This window comes from Gallinula chloropus, assembly GCF_964237585.1.
Source record: "Gallinula chloropus genome assembly, chromosome: 29".
NCBI lineage: Eukaryota > Metazoa > Chordata > Aves > Gruiformes > Rallidae > Gallinula > Gallinula chloropus.
The window spans coordinates 1,112,500-1,134,471 of NC_140114.1; the positions used below are offsets into that span (position 1 = coordinate 1,112,500).

At 66.5% G+C, this 21,972-nt stretch overlaps 2 protein-coding genes, 4 long non-coding RNA genes and 1 gene segment (V, D, J or C); 5 read left to right on the top strand and 2 right to left on the bottom strand.

Moving 5' to 3' along the window:
* The first annotated feature begins 1,067 nt into the window (after positions 1-1,067).
* LOC311202277 lies at positions 1,068-1,720 on the top strand. Its single transcript, XR_014617912.1, has 3 exons — positions 1,068-1,176; positions 1,361-1,407; positions 1,564-1,720. It is a non-coding gene; the product is annotated as an uncharacterized lncRNA (long non-coding RNA).
* Positions 1,721-4,539: 2,819 nt separating this feature from the next.
* On the top strand, positions 4,540-5,934 carry LOC311202110 (Ig kappa chain V region K29-213-like). The segment is given in 3 exons: positions 4,540-4,636; positions 5,347-5,673; positions 5,903-5,934.
* A 132-nt stretch (positions 5,935-6,066) lies between these two features.
* LOC311202384 lies at positions 6,067-6,875 on the top strand. The gene is made up of 4 exons (XR_014617916.1): positions 6,067-6,119; positions 6,209-6,307; positions 6,491-6,537; positions 6,694-6,875. It is a non-coding gene; the product is annotated as an uncharacterized lncRNA (long non-coding RNA).
* A 2,093-nt stretch (positions 6,876-8,968) lies between these two features.
* On the bottom strand, positions 8,969-9,903 carry LOC311202111 (immunoglobulin lambda-1 light chain-like; the record flags this gene model as incomplete). The annotated part of the gene is made up of 3 exons (XM_084276656.1): positions 8,969-9,111; positions 9,287-9,577; positions 9,651-9,903. 3 exons carry the CDS (start codon positions 9,901-9,903, stop codon positions 8,969-8,971), a joined length of 687 nt encoding a protein of 228 aa, XP_084132782.1.
* A 2,140-nt stretch (positions 9,904-12,043) lies between these two features.
* Positions 12,044-12,689, top strand: LOC311202225. Its single transcript, XR_014617905.1, has 3 exons — positions 12,044-12,145; positions 12,330-12,376; positions 12,533-12,689. It is a non-coding gene; the product is annotated as an uncharacterized lncRNA (long non-coding RNA).
* A 4,605-nt stretch (positions 12,690-17,294) lies between these two features.
* LOC311202263 lies at positions 17,295-17,922 on the top strand. The gene is made up of 3 exons (XR_014617910.1): positions 17,295-17,353; positions 17,538-17,584; positions 17,741-17,922. It is a non-coding gene; the product is annotated as an uncharacterized lncRNA (long non-coding RNA).
* Positions 17,923-19,340: 1,418 nt separating this feature from the next.
* On the bottom strand, positions 19,341-20,588 carry LOC311202112 (uncharacterized protein; the record flags this gene model as incomplete). Its single annotated transcript, XM_084276657.1, has 4 exons — positions 19,341-19,517; positions 19,676-19,990; positions 20,064-20,210; positions 20,546-20,588. 4 exons carry the CDS (start codon positions 20,586-20,588, stop codon positions 19,366-19,368), a joined length of 657 nt encoding a protein of 218 aa, XP_084132783.1. The 3' UTR covers positions 19,341-19,365.
* Positions 20,589-21,972: the final 1,384 nt, after the last annotated feature.

The following is a 21,972-nucleotide window of genomic DNA, read 5'->3' on the forward strand; positions in this document are numbered from 1 at the left end:
TGCTGTGGCTCTGCCTGGGTGGGTAGCCAGGTCGCTCTTTGGGGAGAGCTCTGGGCTTTTACTGGGGTGCATCGGGGGGGATGGTGGTGCTGGGGATGAGCCTGGAGGGGGAACTGAGCCCACGCTTGTTCCTGCAGCCCCGGCAGCGCTGCTGAGGCTGCACCAGCCCCAGCCCGTCCTGGTTGTGCAGCCCGGGGACTCGGTGAACATCAGATGTGAGGCCAGTGAGGACATGGAGAGTAAAGGCAAAGTGTCCTGGTACCGGCATGTTGGTGGGAAGGAGCCCAAACTGCTCCTGGATTGTGGGACAGAGAGGAATGGGAGATTCTCCTGCGAGTTCAAGAAGATCAGTGTCACCCTGAGAATCGCCCATGCCCAACCCAACGACACCGGCATCTACCTGTGTGCCTATTACGATGTGTGGAACCTGGATTTTGGCAGCGGAACCACGCTGGTGGTGGGAGGTAGGATGGCGAAATGGCCAGTGAGGGAGACCCCCATGTCCGCCCCATATCCCCCATCCCCTGCTGCCACCCTCATCTTCTCTCCTCCTTCAGCATCCTCCATCCCCTTCCCAACCTCCCCTGTCCCATTTTCACCGTGTCCTCCCACCCTCCCTCCCCTCCATCCCTGGTCCGTGCCCCCCTCAGCCCCCCGCAGCCCCTCTCCTTGCTGCAGACAGCTGGAGCGCCGGGAGCAGGGTGATGGTGCTGGCGCCCCATGGGGCTCCCCAGGCCCCCCCCGGCCTGGTCTGTGCCGTGGGTAACGCCACCGGCCCCGTCCTCGTCTCCCGGCCGGGGGGGCCTGGGAAGGTGCTGGAGATTGGGAAGGACACGAGGCTGCTCATCAGCCCCCTGGGCATGGCCGGGGGCACCGGGGTGCTCTGCGAAGTGCGATTCAACGCCTCGGGGTCCCCCATCCGCAGGAGCGTGGAGCTGTTCAGGGACGGGGGTGAGTACGGGGAACATCCCCCAGCTGGGGCACCCGTGGGGAAACGGAGGCAGAGGGAACAGTCTGGCCCTGATGTGTTTTGGGGCACATTAGGACGAGCCAGACCCTCCCATTCAGACAGCTGCGTGATCTCCCCCCTCATCCATGTCCTGGCCGGGTCCGGGGTGTTTCTGCTGCTCAGCATCTGCCTCAGCATCCGCTGCCTCCTCCGCACCAGGCCGATGGGTAAGGAGCGTGGGACGTGTGGGGGGTGTCCCACCATGTGTCCTGCTCTCCTCATTGTCCTGTCCATCTCGCTGTGTCCCCTTCTTGCTGATCCCCCTCCACCCCAATCTCCTCATTACCTCATCCCCCTCCATCCTCTCCATCCCCACTTTGGGACCATGTCTCCTGTCTCCGTCCCCTCCAGGCCCCCAGACTGGCACCACAGAGCCCCCTGAGTCACGGGAGGATGAGGTGAGTCCGGGCGGCCCCGGTGCCCCCGGGCTGGGCTGGCTGGAGGCAGCGTGTCCCTGCTCGGGGCCCGCAGGCAGCAGGGGACGGGCACAGCCCCGCTGCTGCGGCCAGAGGGGAAACTGGGGTGCGGGGGCTCTGACGGCATCGTCCCCCCAGGGAGAGCTGAACTACGCCCAGCTGACCTTCGCTGCCCCAGCGAGGCCCCGGCCGTGACCCGCAGCCGCAGGCGGTGACACCCCAAGCCCGGAGCTCGTCCCTGCCTGCCCGCACCCCCCGGCATCCCCCTGAGAGCCCCGGGGCGCCGGGGGGCTGCCCCCGCTGTGCCCAGCAGGGTGAAATAAAGAGCTTTGGGCTTTGGCAGCGTCCCCCCTCCCCGGCCCCGTGTGCCCGGCGTGTCCCCAGGGCCTGTCCCTGGGGCGGGACTGCACACCCCGCACCCACCCTCTGTGTCAGAAGGGATTTTGGGTGCAGTGAGGGTCCCCCCTCCCCGCCCGGTCCCACGGCATCTGTAGCACCTTCTGGTTTAAGAGGGATGGGGAGGAGAGGGGCCAGGGCAGGCAGCCCCCTCCCCAGCTCCAGCCCCGTGCCGGGACAGCCCCAGCCCATCCTGAGGGCTGAAGCCCAGGCCCATTCTTCAGGCTCCCAGGCACATTCCTTACACCCCAAGGCCCCAGACTCAGCCCCAGGCCTGATCCTCAGGCCTAAGCCCTTCATCTGGCCCCAGCCCAGGGCCCAAAGCTGAACCCCAGAGCCCCTATTCCCATTCCCAGCCCCATGAGATGTCCCTGGGGCTGCCCTGGCCCTTGGCCACCTCCAGCCTCTCCCCACCCCAGCCCCACACGTCCCAGCTGGGCTGCCCAGCCCCAGCCCACAGCTGGAGCCCCCAGGAGACGGGGAAGGTTTGTTCCCCCCACACCTCAGGAATCCCCGCCCGGGGCTGCGCGTGACGGACAAAGCACGCTGCGGAGCTGAGAGCCAGCCCAGGGGACGCTGGGGGGGGCTGGCCCTGCCTGGGGGACAGGGACCCCCGCAGCCGCTCGCTCACCCCCCAGATGGGAGGGGGCGGCTGGCGGTGGCGCCGCGCTGGCTCGTCCCGTCCCCCCTCGCTGCGAGCCCTTGGCAGCTCCCCGGGGTTTTGCATTATTTCCGGCGCGCTGGGGCGCTGGGTGCTGGTGAACCACAGCCAGGAGCTTTCCGGGCGCTGGGTGTGCACAGCTCGGCCCCTCGGCCTGGCAACGGGGGAGATGTGGTGGCGAAGCCAGCGCTGCGCCCGACGCCCAGGGCTTGGCAAGGGGCCGGGCTGCTCCTGAGCTGCTGCTGCCATGGGGAGGGCTGGAATTGGGCCGGGGGAGATGCAGTGCTGTGCCCAAGAGGGTGCTGGGGGGACACCCAACCAACGCCTGGGAGCTGCCGGCAGCCGGAGCCGAGTGTCAGCCGGCACCCGCATGAGATTCACCCTCGGCTTCTGGTGGCCCCGAGCAGCCGCCAGCGCTTTGGGGATGCTGCAGGGGGGACCCGGGGATGCAGAGGCGTTTCACTGTGTGTCCCCCGAAAACGTTTACCCCCAAAACACTTCTCCACCCTCACAGCCTTGTTTCCCCCTCTGTCCCCCACAATTAACTCAATAATTAATTCAGTCCCAGGAGTTGGGGTCTCACCCCAGCAGCGTCACATCGCTGGGAAGAAATGAATTTATTTCACGCCGGGGTGGAGGAAGCGGTTTCAGCCCCGAGTGGGTCTCACGGGTGGGTGTGTGGGTGGCTGCGGGGTGTGAGGAGAGAGTCAGGGCGAAGGGGCTGCGAGGGGAGAGCCGGGGGGGTGACCCCTGGCCAGACGCCATCTGTAGAGCAGGATGCTCAGCTGGAGCAGGAGGAGGAGGCAGACGCAGGACAGGGCCAGTGGCAGCGGCCAGGAAGGGCAGGAACCTGTGTGTGCTGGGAAAGGAGAGGGAATAGAGGGGCAGGGGGTGGGCTTGGTGCCTCTGGAGAGCCCAGCGTCCCCCAGACGGGGTCAGGGCTCAGCGAGGGGGACAAAAAGGTTTAAAATCTGTGGGTGTGGGGGAATTTGGGGCTGGGGGTACAGGACTAATTACCCTGTGGATGTTCTATGGTGATGGTGGTGTTGATGCTCCTGTTCGTGCCGCTGTTCTCGGCCGTGCACGTCGCAGCCCCGTCCCAGCGCTCGGCCGACACCCAGGTGATGCTCCATGCGCTGAGGACACCGTGCTCATCCACGGCCGCCGCCATCACGGGCGTCACCTCCCCGCCGGGCTGCCAGCGCACGGTGTCCCAGCCCGCAGGGATGTCGTGGAGGTGGCAGAGCAGGGGGAAGGTGGCCGGGGGCTGCCCAGGCTCCTCTGTGCCCACGGGCACCAGGATGGAGAGCTGGGGCTCGGTGGCATCTGAAAAGGGAAACGGGGTGTGTGGGGGCACAAACCTCCCCAGGGATGTCCCCAGCCGCCGGGTGACACTCACTGCTCACAACCAGCCTGGTCCCACTCCCAAACACAGGAGACACGCCATAGGAGCTGCAGTAATAAACCCCGGAGTCCTCCTGCTGTGCAGGGCTGATGGCAAAGAAATGTGTCTGGTCTGATTTCTTCCCTGACGAGTATTTTTGCTCCAAAGAGATGTAAGAGGAGCTGTCGTAAATCCATTCCAAGCTGCCATCTGGCTTCTCCTTGTACCAGTGGATGTTGCTGTAGTCTGAGCTGATGCAGTTCATCTCCGCCGTGTCCCCAGGGCGCACACAGAGCTGCTCCGGGCTTTGCTGGACCCATCCTGCCTGTGCTGAGACCCCTCCTGCACGGGGGGAGCAGCTCTGAGTTGGGGTTTCTGCAATTCAGCCTTTCCAACAGATCACATTACAGTATTTTGGGGGAGAGCACCCCTACCCAGCTCCCCCAGTCAGCAGATGCCAGCGGGTTGGGGTGTTTGTGGAGCAGGCACGTACCTGGCAGCAGGAGCAGGAGGGTCCCCAGGAGCCCGTAGGACATGCTGGCCACAACCCTTGTGCTGGGGAGATCTTGTCTCCCGGCCAGGCTGGGGGCAGCTGGGGGGGCTCTGAGGCACCAGCCCCACGTGTGGTCCCGTCCTCTGGCCGTGACGCCTCCCAGGCCTGGGGGGGACAGAAATGGGGTGGCAGCGGCGGTTTGTGCAGCCGTCCTCCAGCGACGGGACCCTTCTGGGCTGGGTCCAGCGCGGGGTGATGCCGGGAGGGGGACTGGAGGGTGCCAGGGCCCAGCCCCCTGCCCGTGTCTGCCAGCAGCCCTGGGCTGCGTGGTGCCCGCGTTCTGCTGCTCTCCAAGGCACAGGCGTGGCTGGCTCGGGGTGCTGGGGCTGGGTTTGCCCAGGCTCCTGCCTGGCAGCCCCTGGGAATGGCCCCCGCAGCCCGGCGTGGGCAGCCGAGCGCAGCACATCTCTCTCAGGGGTCCCTGGGACAGACCTGGCGCCTTTCTGCAGCAGCCGGAGGCTTTGCTGGAGCCGCAGGTGGCTGCGGTCAGCCTGGCTGCTGGGCTGGGGCGCTTCTGCCGGGTGTCTTGACACCGACCCCCTTCCCCCACCGCCCGCAATGGGGCTCGGGGAGGGTTTTGGCCGCTGATTGGGCCGAGGCCTCGATGTGCTGAAAGCAGCCGCAGGGCTGGGGACTGGGAAGGGCTTCACAGGTTTGAGTCCCTTTGAAGGGTGTCGTGGGGGTGCTGGGGGGGCGGCTGCAGCTGCCCCAAGGTGGAGAAAGACTTTCTCCGGCACAGCCCCAGCCCCGATGTCAGCCAGGGACTCATTGGCCCCCACAGGGCTGCTGTGGCTCTGCCTGGGTGGGTAGCCAGGCTGTGCTTTGGGGAGAGCTCTGGGCTTTTGGGGGGCAGTGGCTGCTGGTTGGCAGTAGGGGGGTCAGCAGGGCTGGGGGTGAGCGGAACTGAGCCCACGCTTGTTCCTGCAGCCCCGGCAGCGCTGCTGAGGCTGCACCAGCCCCAGCCCGTCCTGGTTGTGCAGCCCGGGGACTCGGTGACCATCATCTGTGAGGCCAGTGAGGACATGGAGAGTAAAGGCAAAGTGTCCTGGTACCGGCGTGTTGGCGGGGACGAGCCCAAACTGCTCCTGCTTTGCCGCTCAGAGAGGAATGAGAGATTCTCCTGCGAGTTCAAGAAGATCAGTGCCACCCTGAGCATCACCCATGCCCAACCCAGCGACACCGGCATCTACCTGTGTGCGTATTACAGTGCGAGTCACCTGGATTTCAGCAGCGGCACCACACTGGTGGTGGGAGGTAGGATGGCCCCGTGTCCCTCTTTCTCTGCTGCCATCCTCATCCTCTTCAGCATCCTCCATTCCCCTCCCCACCTGCCTTGTCCCCTATTCCCCGTGTCCTCCCACCCTCCCTCCCCTCCATCCCTGGTCCGTGCCCCCCTCAGCCCCCCGCAGCCCCTCTCCTTGCTGCAGACAGCTGGAGCGCCGGGAGCAGGGTGATGGTGCTGGCGCCACATGGGGCTCCCCAGGCCCCCCCTGGCCCGGTCTGTGCCGTGGGTAACGCCACCGGCCCCGTCCTCGTCTCCCGGCCGGGGGGGCCCGGGAAGGTGCTGGGGCTGGGGAAGGACACGAGGCTGCTCATCAGCCCCCTGGGCACGGCCGGGGGCACCGGGGTGCTCTGTGAAGTGCGATTCAACGCCTCGGGGTCCCCCATCTGCAGGAGCGTGGAGCTGTTCAGGGACGGGGGTGAGTACGGGCAACATCCCCCAGCTGAGGTGACAGCCTGGCCCAAGGTGTGACAGGGCACATGGTGACCAGCCACCCCTGTCCCCCAGACAGCTGCATGATCATCTATATCCTGGCCGGGGCCGGGGTGTTTCTGCTGCTCAGCATCTGCCTCAGCATCCGCTGCCTCCTCCGCACCAGGCCGATGGGTAAGGAGTGTGGGACGTGTGGGGGGTGTCCCACCATGTGCCCTGCTCTCCCCCTGTTCTGTCCATCTCACTGTGTCCCCTTCTTGTTGATCCCCCTCCATCCTAATCCCTTCCTTCCCTCATCCCCCTCCATCCCCTCCATCCCCACACTGGGACCATGTCTCCTGTCTCTGTCCCCTCCAGGCTCCCAGACTGGCACCACGGAGCCCCCCTCGTCACGGGAGGATGAGGTGAGTCCGGGCGGCCCCGGTGCCCCCGGGCTGGGCTGGCTGGAGGCAGCGTGTCCCTGCCCGGGGCCCGCAGGCAGCAGGGGACGGGCACAGCCGCGCTGCTGCGGCCAGAGGGGAAACTGGGGTGCGGGGGCTCTGATGGCATCGTCCCCCCAGGGAGAGCTGAACTACGCCCAGCTGACCTTCGCTGCCCCAGCGAGGCCCCGGCCGTGACCCGCAGCCGCAGGCGGTGACACCCCAAGCCCGGAGCTCGTCCCTGCCTGCCCGCACCCCCCGGCATCCCCCTGAGAGCCCCGGGGCGCCGGGGGGCTGCCCCCGCTGTGCCCAGCAGGGTGAAATAAAGAGCTTTGGGCTTCGGCAGCGTCCCCCCTCCCCGGCCCCGTGTGCCCGGTGTGTCCCCAGGGCCTGTCCCCGGGGCGGGACTGCACACCCTGCACCCACCCTCTGTGTCAGAAGGGATTTTGGGTGCAGTGAGGGTCCCCCCTCCCCGCCGGGACCCAAAGCATGTGTAGCACCTTCTGGTTTGAGAGGGATGGGGAGGAGAGGGGCCAGGGCAGGCAGCCCCCTCCCCAGCTCCAGCCCCGTGCTGGGACAGCCCCAGCCCATCCCCGGGTCTCCGTCCTATTCCCAGGCTCAGGCCCATCCTCAGGGCTGAGGCCCAGGCCCATTCTTCAGGCCCCCAGGTCCCATCATCAGGTCCAGGCCCAATGGAAGGCCCGTCCCCCTCCCCAGGCCCATCCTTACACCCCCAAGGGCCATTCCCAATGGGATGGGCAGCAGTTCCTGTCAGGGCAGATCACACTGAGCAGGGAATAAAATGCTTCTCCTTTATTAGCCAGCCAAGAGAGAGCGGGGCAAGAGAAACAATCCAACCCTCACAACACCTCCCCACACCCCTCCCTGCTTCCCGGGCTCAGCTCGATTCAGGACGTCTCGCCCTCCCCCCACCATCTCAGGGGGATGGGGATGGGGCCTGGGGTCAGTTAGCACAGAGGCGCTGCCACCATCACTGGCGGGATGGGCCTTGGGCAGCGGCGGGTGGGTCTCGGAGCCGGCTGGGGTGGGCTCTGCGGGACCTGGGGGAAGGTTCTGGCAGCTTCTGGCAGAAGCCCCCCCACCTGCCCCTCCCCACCTGCCCAAACCTTGCCAGGCAAACCCAAAAGAGGGTGGGGAAGCCGTGGGTGGGTGCTGCACCCCGGGGGTGCTCTGAGCACCCCAGCACGGTGAAGCCCGGCTGGCTGCAGGCGGGTGTTGCACCGTGACCCTGGTTTGACTCGGAGGCCGAAGGGGCGGGTGAGATGGCCGCCGTCCCCGGCTCTCGGCTGCGTCGCCTCACGTCCCCGCGGTCAGGGCCGGAAGCCAGTCTGAAAGGGAAACTGAGGCACAGCCGGTCCCTGGGAGGCGTCCCTCAGCGAGGACTCGCGCCCCAGCAGACGGCGGCAGCAGGATCCCTGCGGGAGCCGCGGGGGGTGACAGGACACCGCAGGGTGTTCTTACTGCAGGGGCTGAGGACACGCGTGAAGGGAACCCCAAAACACCCGTGTGGGGTCTGTGCTGCTCCGTGCGGTGCCGGGTGTCAGCTGAGAGGTGTGGGGATGAGCTGCCCTTCCCAGGGGTTATTTCCATCCCCACGCCCAGCCCCGCTGCCCTGAAAGGGAAAAGAGGGGATGAGGGGCTGCTGGAGATGCTGCGACCCCCGACATGGGAGGGGGCGGCTGGCGGTGGCGCCGCGCTGGCTCGTCCCGTCCCCCCTCGCTGCGAGCCCTTGGCAGCTCCCCGGGGTTTTGCATTATTTCCGGCGCGCTGGGGTGCTGGGTGCTGGTGAACCACAGCCAGGAGCTTTCCGGGCGCTGGGTGTGCACAGCTCGGCCCCTCGGCCTGGCAACGGGGGAGATGTGGTGGCGAAGCCAGCGCTGCGCCCGACGCCCAGGGCTTGGCAAGGGGCCGGGCTGCTCCTGAGCTGCTGCTGCCATGGGGAGGGCTGGAATTGGGCCGGGGGAGATGCAGTGCTGTGCCCAAGAGGGTGCTGGGGGGACACCCACCCAACGCCTGGGAGCTGCCGGCAGCCGGAGCCGAGTGTCAGCCGGCACCCGCATGAGATTCACCCTCGGCTTCTGGTGGCCCCGAGCAGCCGCCAGCGCTTTGGGGATGCTGCAGGGGGGACCCGGGGATGCAGAGGCGTTTCACTGTGTGTCCCCCGAAAACGTTTACCCCCAAAACACTGCTCCACCCTCACAGCCTTGTTTCCCCCTCTGGCCCCCTCCATTAACTCAATAATTAATTCAGTCCCAGGAGTTGGGGTCTCACCCCAGCAGCGTCACATCGCTGGGAAGAAATGAATTTATTTCACGCCGGGGTGGAGGAAGCGGTTTCAGCCCCGAGTGGGTCTCACGGGCGGGCGTGTGGGTGGCTGCGGGGTGTGAGGAGAGAGTCAGGGCGAAAGGGCTGTGAGGGGGGTGTCGGGGGGGTGACCCCTGGCCAGATGCCATCTGTAGAGCAGGATGCTCATCTGGAGCAGGAGGAGGAGGCAGACGCAGGACAGGGCCAGATGCAGCGGCCAGGAAGGGCAGGAACCTGTGGAGGGGGGGGAAGGAGAGGGAATAGAGGGGCAGGGGGTGGGCTTGGTGCCTCTGGAGAGCCCAGCATGCCCCAGACGGGGTCAGGGCCCAGCAAGGGGGATGTACAGGGTTGTTGTGGGGGAATTTGGGGCTGGGGGGACAGGACTAATTACCCTCCTCACGTCCCTTACCGATGCTGATACTGATGCTCCTGTTCGTGCCGCTGTTCTCGGCCGTGCACGTCGCAGCCCCGTCCCAGCGCTCGGCCGACACCCAGGTGATGCTCCATGCGCTGAGGACACCGTGCTCATCCACGGCCGCCGCCATCACGGGCGTCACCTCCCCGCCGGGCTGCCAGCGCACGGTGTCCCAGCCCGCAGGGATGTCGTGGAGGTGGCAGAGCAGGGGGAAGGTGGCCGGGGGCTGCCCGGGCTCCTCTGTGCCCACGGGCACCAGGATGGAGAGCTGGGGCTCGGTGGCACCTGAAAAGGGAAACGGGGTGTGTGGGGGCACAAACCTCCCCAGGGATGTCCCCAGCCGCCGGGTGACACTCACTGCTCACAACCAGCCTGGTCCCACTCCCAAACTCAGGGGGGATACCGTAGGAGCTGCAGTAATAAACCCCGGAGTCCTCCTGCTGTGCAGGGCTGATGGTGAAGAAATATGTCTGGCCTGGTTTCATCCCTGATGAGTATTTTCCCTTCGGAGAGGAATTAGTTGAGCTCTGGTAAATCCATTCCAAGCTGCCGTCCGGCTTCTCCTTGTACCAGGTGATGATGCTGTTGTAATCCAAACTGCTGCAGCTCATCTCTGCCGTGTCCCCAGGGCGCATCCAGAGCTTCTCTGGACTTTGCTGGACCCATCTCATCTCTGCTGAGACCCCTCCTGCACGGGGGGAGCAGCTCTGAGTTGGGGTTTCTGCAATTCAGCCTTTCCAACAGGTCACATCACAGTATTTTGGGGAACCCCCCTCCCCAGCTCCCCCGATGAGCAGTTGCCAGCGGGTTGGGGTGTTTGTGGAGCAGGCACGTACCTGGCAGCAGGAGCAGGAGGGTCCCCAGGAGCCTGTAGGACATGCTGGCCACAACCCTTGTGCTGGGGAGATCTTGTCTCCCGGCCAGGCTGGGGGCAGCTGGGGGGGCTCTGAGGCACCAGCCCCACGTGTGGTCCCGTCCTCTGGCCGTGACGCCTCCCAGGCCTGGGGGGGACAGAAATGGGGTGGCAGCCGCAGTTTGTCCAGCCGTCCCCCAGCGACGGGACCCTTCTGGGCTGGGTCCAGCGCGGGGTGGTGCCGGGAGGGGGACTGGGGGGTGCCAGGGCCCAGCCCCCTGCCCGTGTCTCCCAGCAGCCCTGGGCTGCGTGGTGCCCGCGTTCTGCTGCTCTCCAAGGCACAGGCGTGGCTGGCTCGGGGTGCTGGGGCTGGGTTTGCCCAGGCTCCTGCCTGGCAGCCCCTGGGAATGGCCCCTGCAGCCCGGCGTGGGCGGCCGAGCGCAGCACATCTCTCTCAGGGGTCCCTGGGACAGACCTGGCGCCTTTCTGCAGCAGCCGGAGGCTTTGCTGGAGCCGCAGGTGGCTGCGGTCAGCCTGGCTGCTGGGCTGGGGCGCTTCTGCCGGGTGTCTTGACACCGACCCCCTTCCCCCACCGCCTGCAATGGGGCTCGGGGAGGGTTTTGGCCGCTGATTGGGCCGAGGCCTCGATGTGCTGAAAGCAGCCGCAGGGCTGGGGGCTGGGAAGGTGTTTGCAGCTTTGAGTCCCTTTGAAGGGTGTCGTGGGGGGCTGAGGGGGCGGCTGCAGCCGCCCCAGGGTGGAGGAAGACTCCCCTGCACAGCCCCAGCCCTGATGGCAGCCAGGGGCTTGCTGGCCCCAGCGGGGCTGCTGTGGCTCTGCCTGGGTGGGTAGCCAGGTCGCTCTTTGGGGAGAGCTCTGGGCTTTTACTGGGGTGCATCGGGGGGGATGGTGGTGCTGGGGATGAGCCTGGAGGGGGAACTGAGCCCACGCTTGTTCCTGCAGCCCCGGCAGCGCTGCTGAGGCTGCACCAGCCCCAGCCCGTCCTGGTTGTGCAGCCCGGGGACTCGGTGAACATCAGATGTGAGGCCAGTGAGGACATGGAGAGTAAAGGCAAAGTGTCCTGGTACCGGCATGTTGGTGGGAAGGAGCCCAAACTGCTCCTGGATTGTGGGACAGAGAGGAATGGGAGATTCTCCTGCGAGTTCAAGAAGATCAGTGTCACCCTGAGAATCGCCCATGCCCAACCCAACGACACCGGCATCTACCTGTGTGCCTATTACGATGTGTGGAACCTGGATTTTGGCAGCGGAACCACGCTGGTGGTGGGAGGTAGGATGGCGAAATGGCCAGTGAGGGAGACCCCCATGTCCGCCCCATATCCCCCATCCCCTGCTGCCACCCTCATCTTCTCTCCTCCTTCAGCATCCTCCATCCCCTTCCCAACCTCCCCTGTCCCATTTTCACCGTGTCCTCCCACCCTCCCTCCCCTCCATCCCTGGTCCGTGCCCCCCTCAGCCCCCCGCAGCCCCTCTCCTTGCTGCAGACAGCTGGAGCGCCGGGAGCAGGGTGATGGTGCTGGCGCCCCATGGGGCTCCCCAGGCCCCCCCCGGCCTGGTCTGTGCCGTGGGTAACGCCACCGGCCCCGTCCTCGTCTCCCGGCCGGGGGGGCCTGGGAAGGTGCTGGAGATTGGGAAGGACACGAGGCTGCTCATCAGCCCCCTGGGCATGGCCGGGGGCACCGGGGTGCTCTGCGAAGTGCGATTCAACGCCTCGGGGTCCCCCATCCGCAGGAGCGTGGAGCTGTTCAGGGACGGGGGTGAGTACGGGGAACATCCCCCAGCTGGGGCACCCGTGGGGAAACGGAGGCAGAGGGAACAGTCTGGCCCTGATGTGTTTTGGGGCACATTAGGACGAGCCAGACCCTCCCATTCAGACAGCTGCGTGATCTCCCCCCTCATCCATGTCCTGGCCGGGTCCGGGGTGTTTCTGCTGCTCAGCATCTGCCTCAGCATCCGCTGCCTCCTCCGCACCAGGCCGATGGGTAAGGAGCGTGGGACGTGTGGGGGGTGTCCCACCATGTGTCCTGCTCTCCTCATTGTCCTGTCCATCTCGCTGTGTCCCCTTCTTGCTGATCCCCCTCCACCCCAATCTCCTCATTACCTCATCCCCCTCCATCCTCTCCATCCCCACTTTGGGACCATGTCTCCTGTCTCCGTCCCCTCCAGGCCCCCAGACTGGCACCACAGAGCCCCCTGAGTCACGGGAGGATGAGGTGAGTCCGGGCGGCCCCGGTGCCCCCGGGCTGGGCTGGCTGGAGGCAGCGTGTCCCTGCTCGGGGCCCGCAGGCAGCAGGGGACGGGCACAGCCCCGCTGCTGCGGCCAGAGGGGAAACTGGGGTGCGGGGGCTCTGACGGCATCGTCCCCCCAGGGAGAGCTGAACTACGCCCAGCTGACCTTCGCTGCCCCAGCGAGGCCCCGGCCGTGACCCGCAGCCGCAGGCGGTGACACCCCAAGCCCGGAGCTCGTCCCTGCCTGCCCGCACCCCCCGGCATCCCCCTGAGAGCCCCGGGGCGCCGGGGGGCTGCCCCCGCTGTGCCCAGCAGGGTGAAATAAAGAGCTTTGGGCTTTGGCAGCGTCCCCCCTCCCCGGCCCCGTGTGCCCGGCGTGTCCCCAGGGCCTGTCCCCGGGGCGGGACTGCACACCCCGCACCCACCCTCTGTGTCAGAAGGGATTTTGGGTGCAGTGAGGGTCCCCCCTCCCCGCCCGGTCCCACGGCATCTGTAGCACCTTCTGGTTTAAGAGGGATGGGGAGGAGAGGGGCCAGGGCAGGCAGCCCCCTCCCCAGCGTGAGCCCCGTGGTGCAGCAGCCCCAGCCCATCCTCAGGGCTGAGGCCCAGGCCCATTCTTCAGGCTCCCAGGCACCACCCTTACATCCCAAGGCCCCAGACTCAGCCCCAGGCCTGATCCTCAGGCCTAAGCCCTTCATCTGGCCCCAGCCCAGGGCCCAAAGCTGAACCCCAGGGCCCCTATTCCCATCCCCAGCCCCATGAGATGTCCCCAGGGCTGCCCTGGCCCTTGGCCTCCTCCAGCCTCTCCCCACCCCAGCCCCACACGTCGCAGCTGGGCTGCCCAGCCCCAGCCCACAGCTGGAGCCCCCAGGAGCCGGGGAAGGTTTGTTCCCCCCACCCCTCAGGAATCCCCGCCCGGGGCTGCGCGTGACGGACAAAGCACGCTGCGGAGCTGAGAGCCAGCCCAGGGGATGCTGGGGGGGGCTGGCCCTGCCTGGGGGACAGGGACCCCCGCAGCCGCTCGCTCAGCCCCCAGATGGGAGGGGGCGGCTGGCGGTGGCGCCGCGCTGGCTCGTCCCGTCCCCCCTCGCTGCGAGCCCTTGGCAGCTCCCCGGGGTTTTGCATTATTTCCGGCGCGCTGGGGCGCTGGGTGCTGGTGAACCACAGCCAGGAGCTTTCCGGGCGCTGGGTGTGCACAGCTCGGCCCCTCGGCCTGGCAACGGGGGAGATGTGGTGGCGAAGCCAGCGCTGCGCCCGACGCCCAGGGCTTGGCAAGGGGCCGGGCTGCTCCTGAGCTGCTGCTGCCATGGGGAGGGCTGGAATTGGGCCGGGGGAGATGCAGTGCTGTGCCCAAGAGGGTGCTGGGGGGACACCCAACCAACGCCTGGGAGCTGCCGGCAGCCGGAGCCGAGTGTCAGCCGGCACCCGCATGAGATTCACCCTCGGCTTCTGGTGGCCCCGAGCAGCCGCCAGCGCTTTGGGGATGCTGCAGGGGGGACCCGGGGATGCAGAGGCGTTTCACTGTGTGTCCCCCGAAAACATTTACCCCAAAACACTTCTCCACCCTCACAGCCTTGTTTCCCCCTCTGGCCCCCTCAATTAACTGAATAATTAATTCAGTCCCAGGAGTTGGGGTCTCACCCCAGCAGCGTCACATCACTGGAAAGAAATGAATTTATTTCACGCCGGGGGGGAGGAAGCGGTTTCAGCCCCGAGTGGGTCTCACGGGCGGGCGTGTGGGTGGCTGCGGGGTGTGAGGAGAGAGTCAGGGCGAAGGGGCTGTGAGGGGGGTGCCGGGGGGGTCACCTCTGGCCAGACGCCATCTGTAGAGCAGGATGCTCATCTGGAGCAGGAGGAGGAGGCAGACGCAGGACAGGGCCAGTGGCAGCGGCCAGGAAGGGCAGGAACCTGTGTGTGCTGGGAAAGGAGAGGGAATAGAGGGGCAGGGGGTGGGCTTGGTGCCTCTGGAGAGCCCAGCGTCCCCCAGACGGGGTCAGGGCCCAGCGAGGGGGACAAAAAGGTTTAAAATCTGTGGGTGTGGGGGAATTTGGGGCTGGGGGGACAGGACTAATTACCCTGTGGATGTTCTATGGTGATGGTGATGGTGGTGTTGATGCTCCTGTTCGTGCCGCTGTTCTCGGCCGTGCACGTCGCAGCCCCGTCCCAGCGCTCGGCCGACACCCAGGTGATGCTCCATGCGCTGAGGACACCGTGCTCATCCACGGCCGCCGCCATCACGGGCGTCACCTCCCCGCCGGGCTGCCAGCGCACGGTGTCCCAGCCCGCAGGGATGTCGTGGAGGTGGCAGAGCAGGGGGAAGGTGGCCGGGGGCTGCCCGGGCTCCTCTGTGCTGACGGGCACCAGGATGGAGAGCTGGGGCTCGGTGGCATCTGAAAAGGGAAACGGGGTGTGTGGGGGCACAAACCTGCCCAGGGATGTCCCCAGCCGCCGGGTGACACTCACTGCTCACAACCAGCCTGGTCCCACTCCCAAACACGGCGGGGAAGCTGGAGGAGCTGCAGTAATAAACCCCGGAGTCCTCCTGCTGTGCAGGGCTGATGACGAAGAAATATGTCTGGTCTGATTTCTTCCCACCAGAGTATCTTCCATCTGGATAAGAGAAATTCGTGGTCCAGTATATCCAGTCCAAGCTGCCATCTGGCTTCTCCTTGTACCAATTTACGTAGGTTGTCTCTTCCCAGGTTTGACAACTCATCTTCACTCTGTCCCCAGGGAGCATCCAGAGCTGCCCCGGGCTTTGCTGGACCGATCCTGCCTGTGCTGAGACCCCTCCTGCACGGGGGGAGCAGCTCTGAGTTGGGGTTTCTGCAATTCAGCCTTTCCAACAGATCACATTACAGTATTTTGGGGGAGAGCCCCCCTACCCTGCTCTCCCAGTCAGCAAATGCCAGCGGGTTGGGGTGTTTGTGGAGCAGGCACGTACCTGGCAGCAGGAGCAGGAGGGTCCCCAGGAGCCCGTAGGACATGCTGGCCACAACCCTTGTGCTGGGGAGATCTTGTCTCCCGGCCAGGCTGGGGGCAGCTGGGGGGGCTCTGAGGCACCAGCCCCACGTGTGGTCCCGTCCTCTGGCCGTGACGCCTCCCAGGCCTGGGGGGGACAGAAATGGGGTGGCAGCGGCGGTTTGTGCAGCCGTCCCCTAGCGACGGGACCCTTCTGGGCTGGGTCCAGTGCGGGGTGATGCCGGGAGCGGAACTGGAGGGTGCCAGGGCCCAGCCCTCTGCCCGTGTCTGCCAGCAGCCCTGGGCTGCGTGGTGCCCGCGTTCTGCTGCTCTCCAAGGCACAGGCGTGGCTGGCTCGGGGTGCTGGGGCTGGGTTTGCCCAGGCTCCTGCCTGGCAGCCCCTGGGAATGGCCCCCGCAGCCCGGCGTGGGCGGCCGAGCGCAGCACATCTCTCTCCGGGGTCCCTGGGACAGACCTGGCGCCTTTCTGCAGCAGCCGGAGGCTTTGCTGGAGCCGCAGGTGGCTGCGGTCAGCCTGGCTGCTGGGCTGGGGCGCTTCTGCCGGGTGTCTTGACACCGACCCCCTTCCCCCACCGCCCGCAATGGGGCTCGGGGAGGGTTTTGGCCGCTGATTGGGCCGAGGCCTCGATGTGCTGAAAGCAGCCGCAGGGCTGGGGGCTGGGAAGGTGTTTGCAGCTTTGAGTCCCTTTGAAGGGTGTCGTGGGGGGCTGAGGGGGCGGCTGCAGCCGCCCCAGGGTGGAGGAAGACTCCCCTGCACAGCCCCAGCCCTGATGGCAGCCAGGGGCTTGCTGGCCCCAGCGGGGCTGCTGTGGCTCTGCCTGGGTGGGTAGCCAGGTCGCTCTTTGGGGAGAGCTCTGGGCTTTTACTGGGGTGCATCGGGGGGGATGGTGGTGCTGGGGATGAGCCTGGAGGGGGAACTGAGCCCACGCTTGTTCCTGCAGCCCCGGCAGCGCTGCTGAGGCTGCACCAGCCCCAGCCCGTCCTGGTTGTGCAGCCCGGGGACTCGGTGAACATCAGCTGTGAGGCCAGTGAGGACATGGAGAGTAAAGGCAAAGTGTCCTGGTACCGGCATGTTGGTGGGAAGGAGCCCAAACTGCTCCTGGATTGTGGGACAGAGAGGAATGGGAGATTCTCCTGCGAGTTCAAGAAGATCAGTGTCACCCTGAGAATCGCCCATGCCCAACCCAGCGACACCGGCATCTACCTGTGTGCGTATTACGATGTGTGGAACCTGGATTTCAGCAGCGGAACCACGCTGGTGGTGGGAGGTAGGATGGCGAAATGGCCAGTGAGGGAGACCCCCATGTCCGCCCCATATCCCCCATCCCCTGCTGCCACCCTCATCTTCTCTCCTCCTTCAGCATCCTCCATCCCCTTCCCAACCTCCCCTGTCCCATTTTCCCCGTGTCCTCCCACCCTCCCTCCCCTCCATCCCTGGTCCGTGCCCCCCTCAGCCCCCCGCAGCCCCTCTCCTTGCTGCAGACAGCTGGAGCGCCGGGAGCAGGGTGATGGTGCTGGCGCCCCATGGGGCTCCCCAGGCCCCCCCCGGCCCGGTCTGTGCCGTGGGTAACGCCACCGGCCCCGTCCTCATCTCCCGGCCGGGGGTGACTGGGAAGGTGCTGGGGCTGGGGAAGGACACGAGGCTGCTCATCAGCCCCCTGGGCACGGCCGGGGGCACCGGGGTGCTCTGCGAAGTGCGATTCAACGCCTCGGGGTCCCCCATCCGCAGGAGCGTGGAGCTGTTCAGGGACGGGGGTGAGTACGGGGAACATCCCCCAGCTGGGGCACCCGTGGGGAAACGGAGGCAGAGGGAACAGTCTGGCCCTGATGTTTTTTGGGGTACATTAGGACGAGCCAGACCCTCCCATTCAGACAGCTGCGTGATCTCCCCCCTCATCCACGTCCTGGCTGGGTCCGGGGTGTTTCTGCTGCTCAGCATCTGCCTCAGCATCCGCTGCCTCCTCCGCACCAGGCCGATGGGTAAGGAGCGTGGCACGTGTGGGGGGTGTCCCACCATGTGTCCTGCTCTCCTCATTGTCCTGTCCATCTCGCTGTGTCCCCTTCTTGCTGATCCCCCTCCACCCCAATCTCCTCATTACCTCATCCCCCTCCATCCTCTCCATCCCCACATTGGGACCATGTCTCCTGTCTCCGTCCCCTCCAGGCCCCCAGACTGGCACCACAGAGCCCCCTGAGTCACGGGAGGATGAGGTGAGTCCGGGCGGCCCCGGTGCCCCCGGGCTGGGCTGGCTGGAGGCAGCGTGTCCCTGCTCGGGGCCCGCAGGCAGCAGGGGACAGGCACAGCCCTGCTGCTGCGGCCAGAGGGGAAACTGGGGTGCGGGGGCTCTGACGGCATCGTCCCCCCAGGGAGAGCTGAACTACGCCCAGCTGACCTTCGCTGCCCCAGCGAGGCCCCGGCCGTGACCCGCAGCCGCAGGCGGTGACACCCCAAGCCCGGAGCTCGTCCCTGCCTGCCCGCACCCCCCGGCATCCCCCTGAGAGCCCCGGGGCGCCGGGGGGCTGCCCCCGCTGTGCCCAGCAGGGTGAAATAAAGAGCTTTGGGCTTCGGCAGCGTCCCCCCTCCCCGGCCCCGTGTGCCCGGCGTGTCCCCAGGGCCTGTCCCCGGGGCGGGACTGCACACCCCGCACCCACCCTCTGTGTCAGAAGGGATTTTGGGTGCAGTGAGGGTCCCCCCTCCCCGCCCGGTCCCACGGCATCTGTAGCACCTTCTGGTTTAAGAGGGATGGGGAGGAGAGGGGCCAGGGCAGGCAGCCCCCTCCCCAGCTCCAGCCCCGTGCCGGGACAGCCCCAGCCCATCCTCAGGGCTGAGGCCCAGGCCCATTCTTCAGGCTCCCAGGCACATTCCTTACACCCCAAGGCCCCAGACTCAGCCCCAGGCCTGATCCTCAGGCCTAAGCCCTTCATCTGGCCCCAGCCCAGGGCCCAAAGCTGAACCCCAGAGCCCCTATTCCCATTCCCAGCCCCATGAGATGTCCCTGGGGCTGCCCTGGCCCTTGGCCACCTCCAGCCTCTCCCCACCCCAGCCCCACCCGTCCCAGCTGGGCTGCCCAGCCCCAGCCCACAGCTGGAGCCCCCAGGAGCCGGGGAAGGTTTGTTCCCCCCACACCTCAGGAATCCCCGCCCGGGGCTGCGCGTGACGGACAAAGCACGCTGCGGAGCTGAGAGCCAGCCCAGGGGACGCTGGGGGGGGCTGGCCCTGCCTGGGGGACAGGGACCCCCGCAGCCGCTCGCTCACCCCCCAGATGGGAGGGGGCGGCTGGCGGTGGCGCCGCGCTGGCTCGTCCCGTCCCCCCTCGCTGCGAGCCCTTGGCAGCTCCCCGGGGTTTTGCATTATTTCCGGCGCGCTGGGGCGCTGGGTGCTGGTGAACCACAGCCAGGAGCTTTCCGGGCGCTGGGTGTGCACAGCTCGGCCCCTCGGCCTGGCAACGGGGGAGATGTGGTGGCGAAGCCAGCGCTGCGCCCGACGCCCAGGGCTTGGCAAGGGGCCGGGCTGCTCCTGAGCTGCTGCTGCCATGGGGAGGGCTGGAATTGGGCCGGGGGAGATGCAGTGCTGTGCCCAAGAGGGTGCTGGGGGGACACCCAACCAACGCCTGGGAGCTGCCGGCAGCCGGAGCCGAGTGTCAGCCGGCACCCGCATGAGATTCACCCTCGGCTTCTGGTGGCCCCGAGCAGCCGCCAGCGCTTTGGGGATGCTGCAGGGGGGACCCGGGGATGCAGAGGCGTTTCACTGTGTGTCCCCCGAAAACATTTACCCCAAAACACTTCTCCACCCTCACAGCCTTGTTTCCCCCTCTGGCCCCCTCCATTAACTCAATAATTAATTCAGTCCCAGGAGTTGGGGTCTCACCCCAGCAGCGTCACATCGCTGGAAAGAAATGAATTTATTTCACGCCGGGGTGGAGGAAGCGGTTTCAGCCCCGAGTGGGTCTCACGGGCGGGCGTGTGGGTGGCTGCAGGGTGTGAGGAGAGAGTCAGGGCGAAGGGGCTGCGAGGGGGGTGCCGGGGGGGTCACCCCTGGCCAGACGCCATCTGTAGAGCAGGATGCTCATCTGGAGCAGGAGGAGGAGGCAGACACGGAACAGTCCCAGATGCAGCGGCCAGGAAGGGCAGGAACCTGTGTGTGCTGGGAAAGGAGAAGGAATAGAGGGGCAGGGGGTGGGCTTGGTGCCTCTGGAGAGCCCAGCGTCCCCCAGACGGGGTCAGGGCCCAGCGAGGGGGACGTGCAGGTTTAAAGCCTGTGGGTGTGGGGGAATTTGGGGCTGGGGGGACAGGACTAATTACCCTGTGGATGTTCTATGGTGATGGTGATGGTGGTGTTGATGCTCCTGTTCGTGCTGCTGTTCTCGGCCGTGCACGTCGCAGTCCCGTCCCAACACTCGGCCGACACCCAGGTGATGCTCCATGCGCTGAGGACACCGTGCTCATCCACGGCCGCCGCCATCACGGGCGTCACCTCCCCGCCGGGCTGCCAGCGCACGGTGTCCCAGCCCGCAGGGATGTCGTGGAGGTGGCAGAGCAGGGGGAAGGTGGCCGGGGGCTGCCCGGGCTCCTCTGTGCCCACGGGCACCAGGATGGAGAGCTGGGGCTCGGTGGCACCTGAAAAGGGAAACGGGGTGTGTGGGGGCACAAACCTCCCCAGGGATGTCCCCAGCCGCCGGCTGACACTCACTGCTCACAACCAGCCTGGTCCCACTTCCAAACACGGTGGATAAGCTGGAAGAGCTGCAGTAATAAACCCCGGAGTCCTCCTGCTGTGCAGGGCTGATGGTGAAGAAATATGTCTGGTCTGATTTCTTCCCACCGGAGTATCTTCCATCTGGATAAGAGGAATTCACGGTCCAGTATATCCAGTCCAAGCTGCCATCTGGCTTCTCCTTGTACCAATCTACATAGGTTGTCTGTTCTAAGGTTTGACAACTCATCTTCGCTTTTTCTCCAGGGCGCACCCAGAGCTGCCCCGGGCTTTGCTGGACCCATCTCGCCTGTGCGGAGACCCCTCCTGCACGGGGGGAGCAGTTCTGAGTTGGGGTTTCTGCAATTCAGCCTTTACAACAGGTCACATTACAGTATTTTGGGGTAGAGCCCCCCCTCCCCAGCTCCCCCGATGAGCAGATGCCAGCGGGTTGGGGTGTTTGCGGAGCAGGCACGTACCTGGCAGCAGGAGCAGGAGGGTCCCCAGGATCCCGTAGGACATGCTGGCCACAACCCTTGTGCTGGGGAGATCTTGTCTCCCGGCCAGGCTGGGGGCAGCTGGGGGGGCTCTGAGGCACCAGCCCCACGTGTGGTCCCGTCCTCTGGCCGTGACGCCTCCCAGGCCTGGGGGGGACAGAAATGGGGCGGCAGCGGCGGTTTGTCCAGCCATCCCCCAGCGACGGGACCCTTCTGGGCTGGGTCCAGCGCGGGGTGATGCCGGGAGGGGGACTGGAGGGTGCCAGGGCCCAGCCCCCTGCCCATGTCTGCCAGCAGCCCTGGGCTGCGTGGTGCCCGCGTTCTGCTGCTCTCCAAGGCACAGGCGTGGCTGGCTCGGGGTGCTGGGGCTGGGTTTGCCCAGGCTCCTGCCTGGCAGCCCCTGGGAATGGCCCCCGCAGCCCGGCGTGGGCGGCCGAGCGCAGCACATCTCTCTCAGGGGTCCCTGGGACAGACCTGGCGCCTTTCTGCAGCAGCCGGAGGCTTTGCTGGAGCCGCAGGTGGCTGCGGTCAGCCTGGCTGCTGGGCTGGGGCGCTTCTGCCGGGTGTCTTGACACCGACCCCCTTCCCCCACCGCCCGCAATGGGGCTCGGGGAGGGTTTTAGGTGCTGGTTGGGCCGAGGCCTCGATGTGCTGAAAGCAGCCGCAGGGCTGGGGGCTGGGAAGGTGTTTGCAGCTTTGAGTCCCTTTGAAGGGTGTCGTGGGGGTGCTGGGGGGGGGCGGCTGCAGCTGGCATCCTGCCAGGGTGGAGGAAGACTTTCCATCAGCCTCTGTGCAGAAATACCTGAGAATCCACCGTGGTGATGGGAGTTTGGTTCTTTGCCCAAAAATGAGTGTTGGGATGGAGCCAGGAGCGGGAGGGTGGCCCCATCCCCAGCTGAGTCTGGCCCATGCCACCTGCACCCCTGGCATCCCCCAAAAGCTTCCAGCCCCCCAACGCCCCCCAAGCCTGCTCCAGCCAACACCGGGTTTGGGACCTGCAGCATCTCGCCCGAGTTTTACCTCCGTCACCAGTTGTAGCTCCGTGCCGGTGGGATCCTGGGGGCTCAGCACCCATCCAGCTCGGAGCATCATCCGTCTGGTTTCTTCCCTCCCCCAGTGCTCAAAGCAGCCCAAGTGTTTGTGGGAGGCTTGAAGACGGGAAGGGGTTTGAGGGGCCAGGGATGCTCTGAGATGCTGTGTGTGGCCAGCCGGCCACCGTGTCCCCGGTGACGAAGGCAGGAGAGTGGGGGATGTTGCTGCCCGGGGCCCCTGCGGTTTTGGCAGTGGTGGCTGCTGTGCAGAAGGGCTCAGCTCCGGGGAGGGGCTGCCCCCCGGCACAGCCCCGGCCCCGATGTCAGCCAGGGACTCGCTGGCACCCGCGGTGCTGCTGTGGCTCTGCCTGGGTGGGT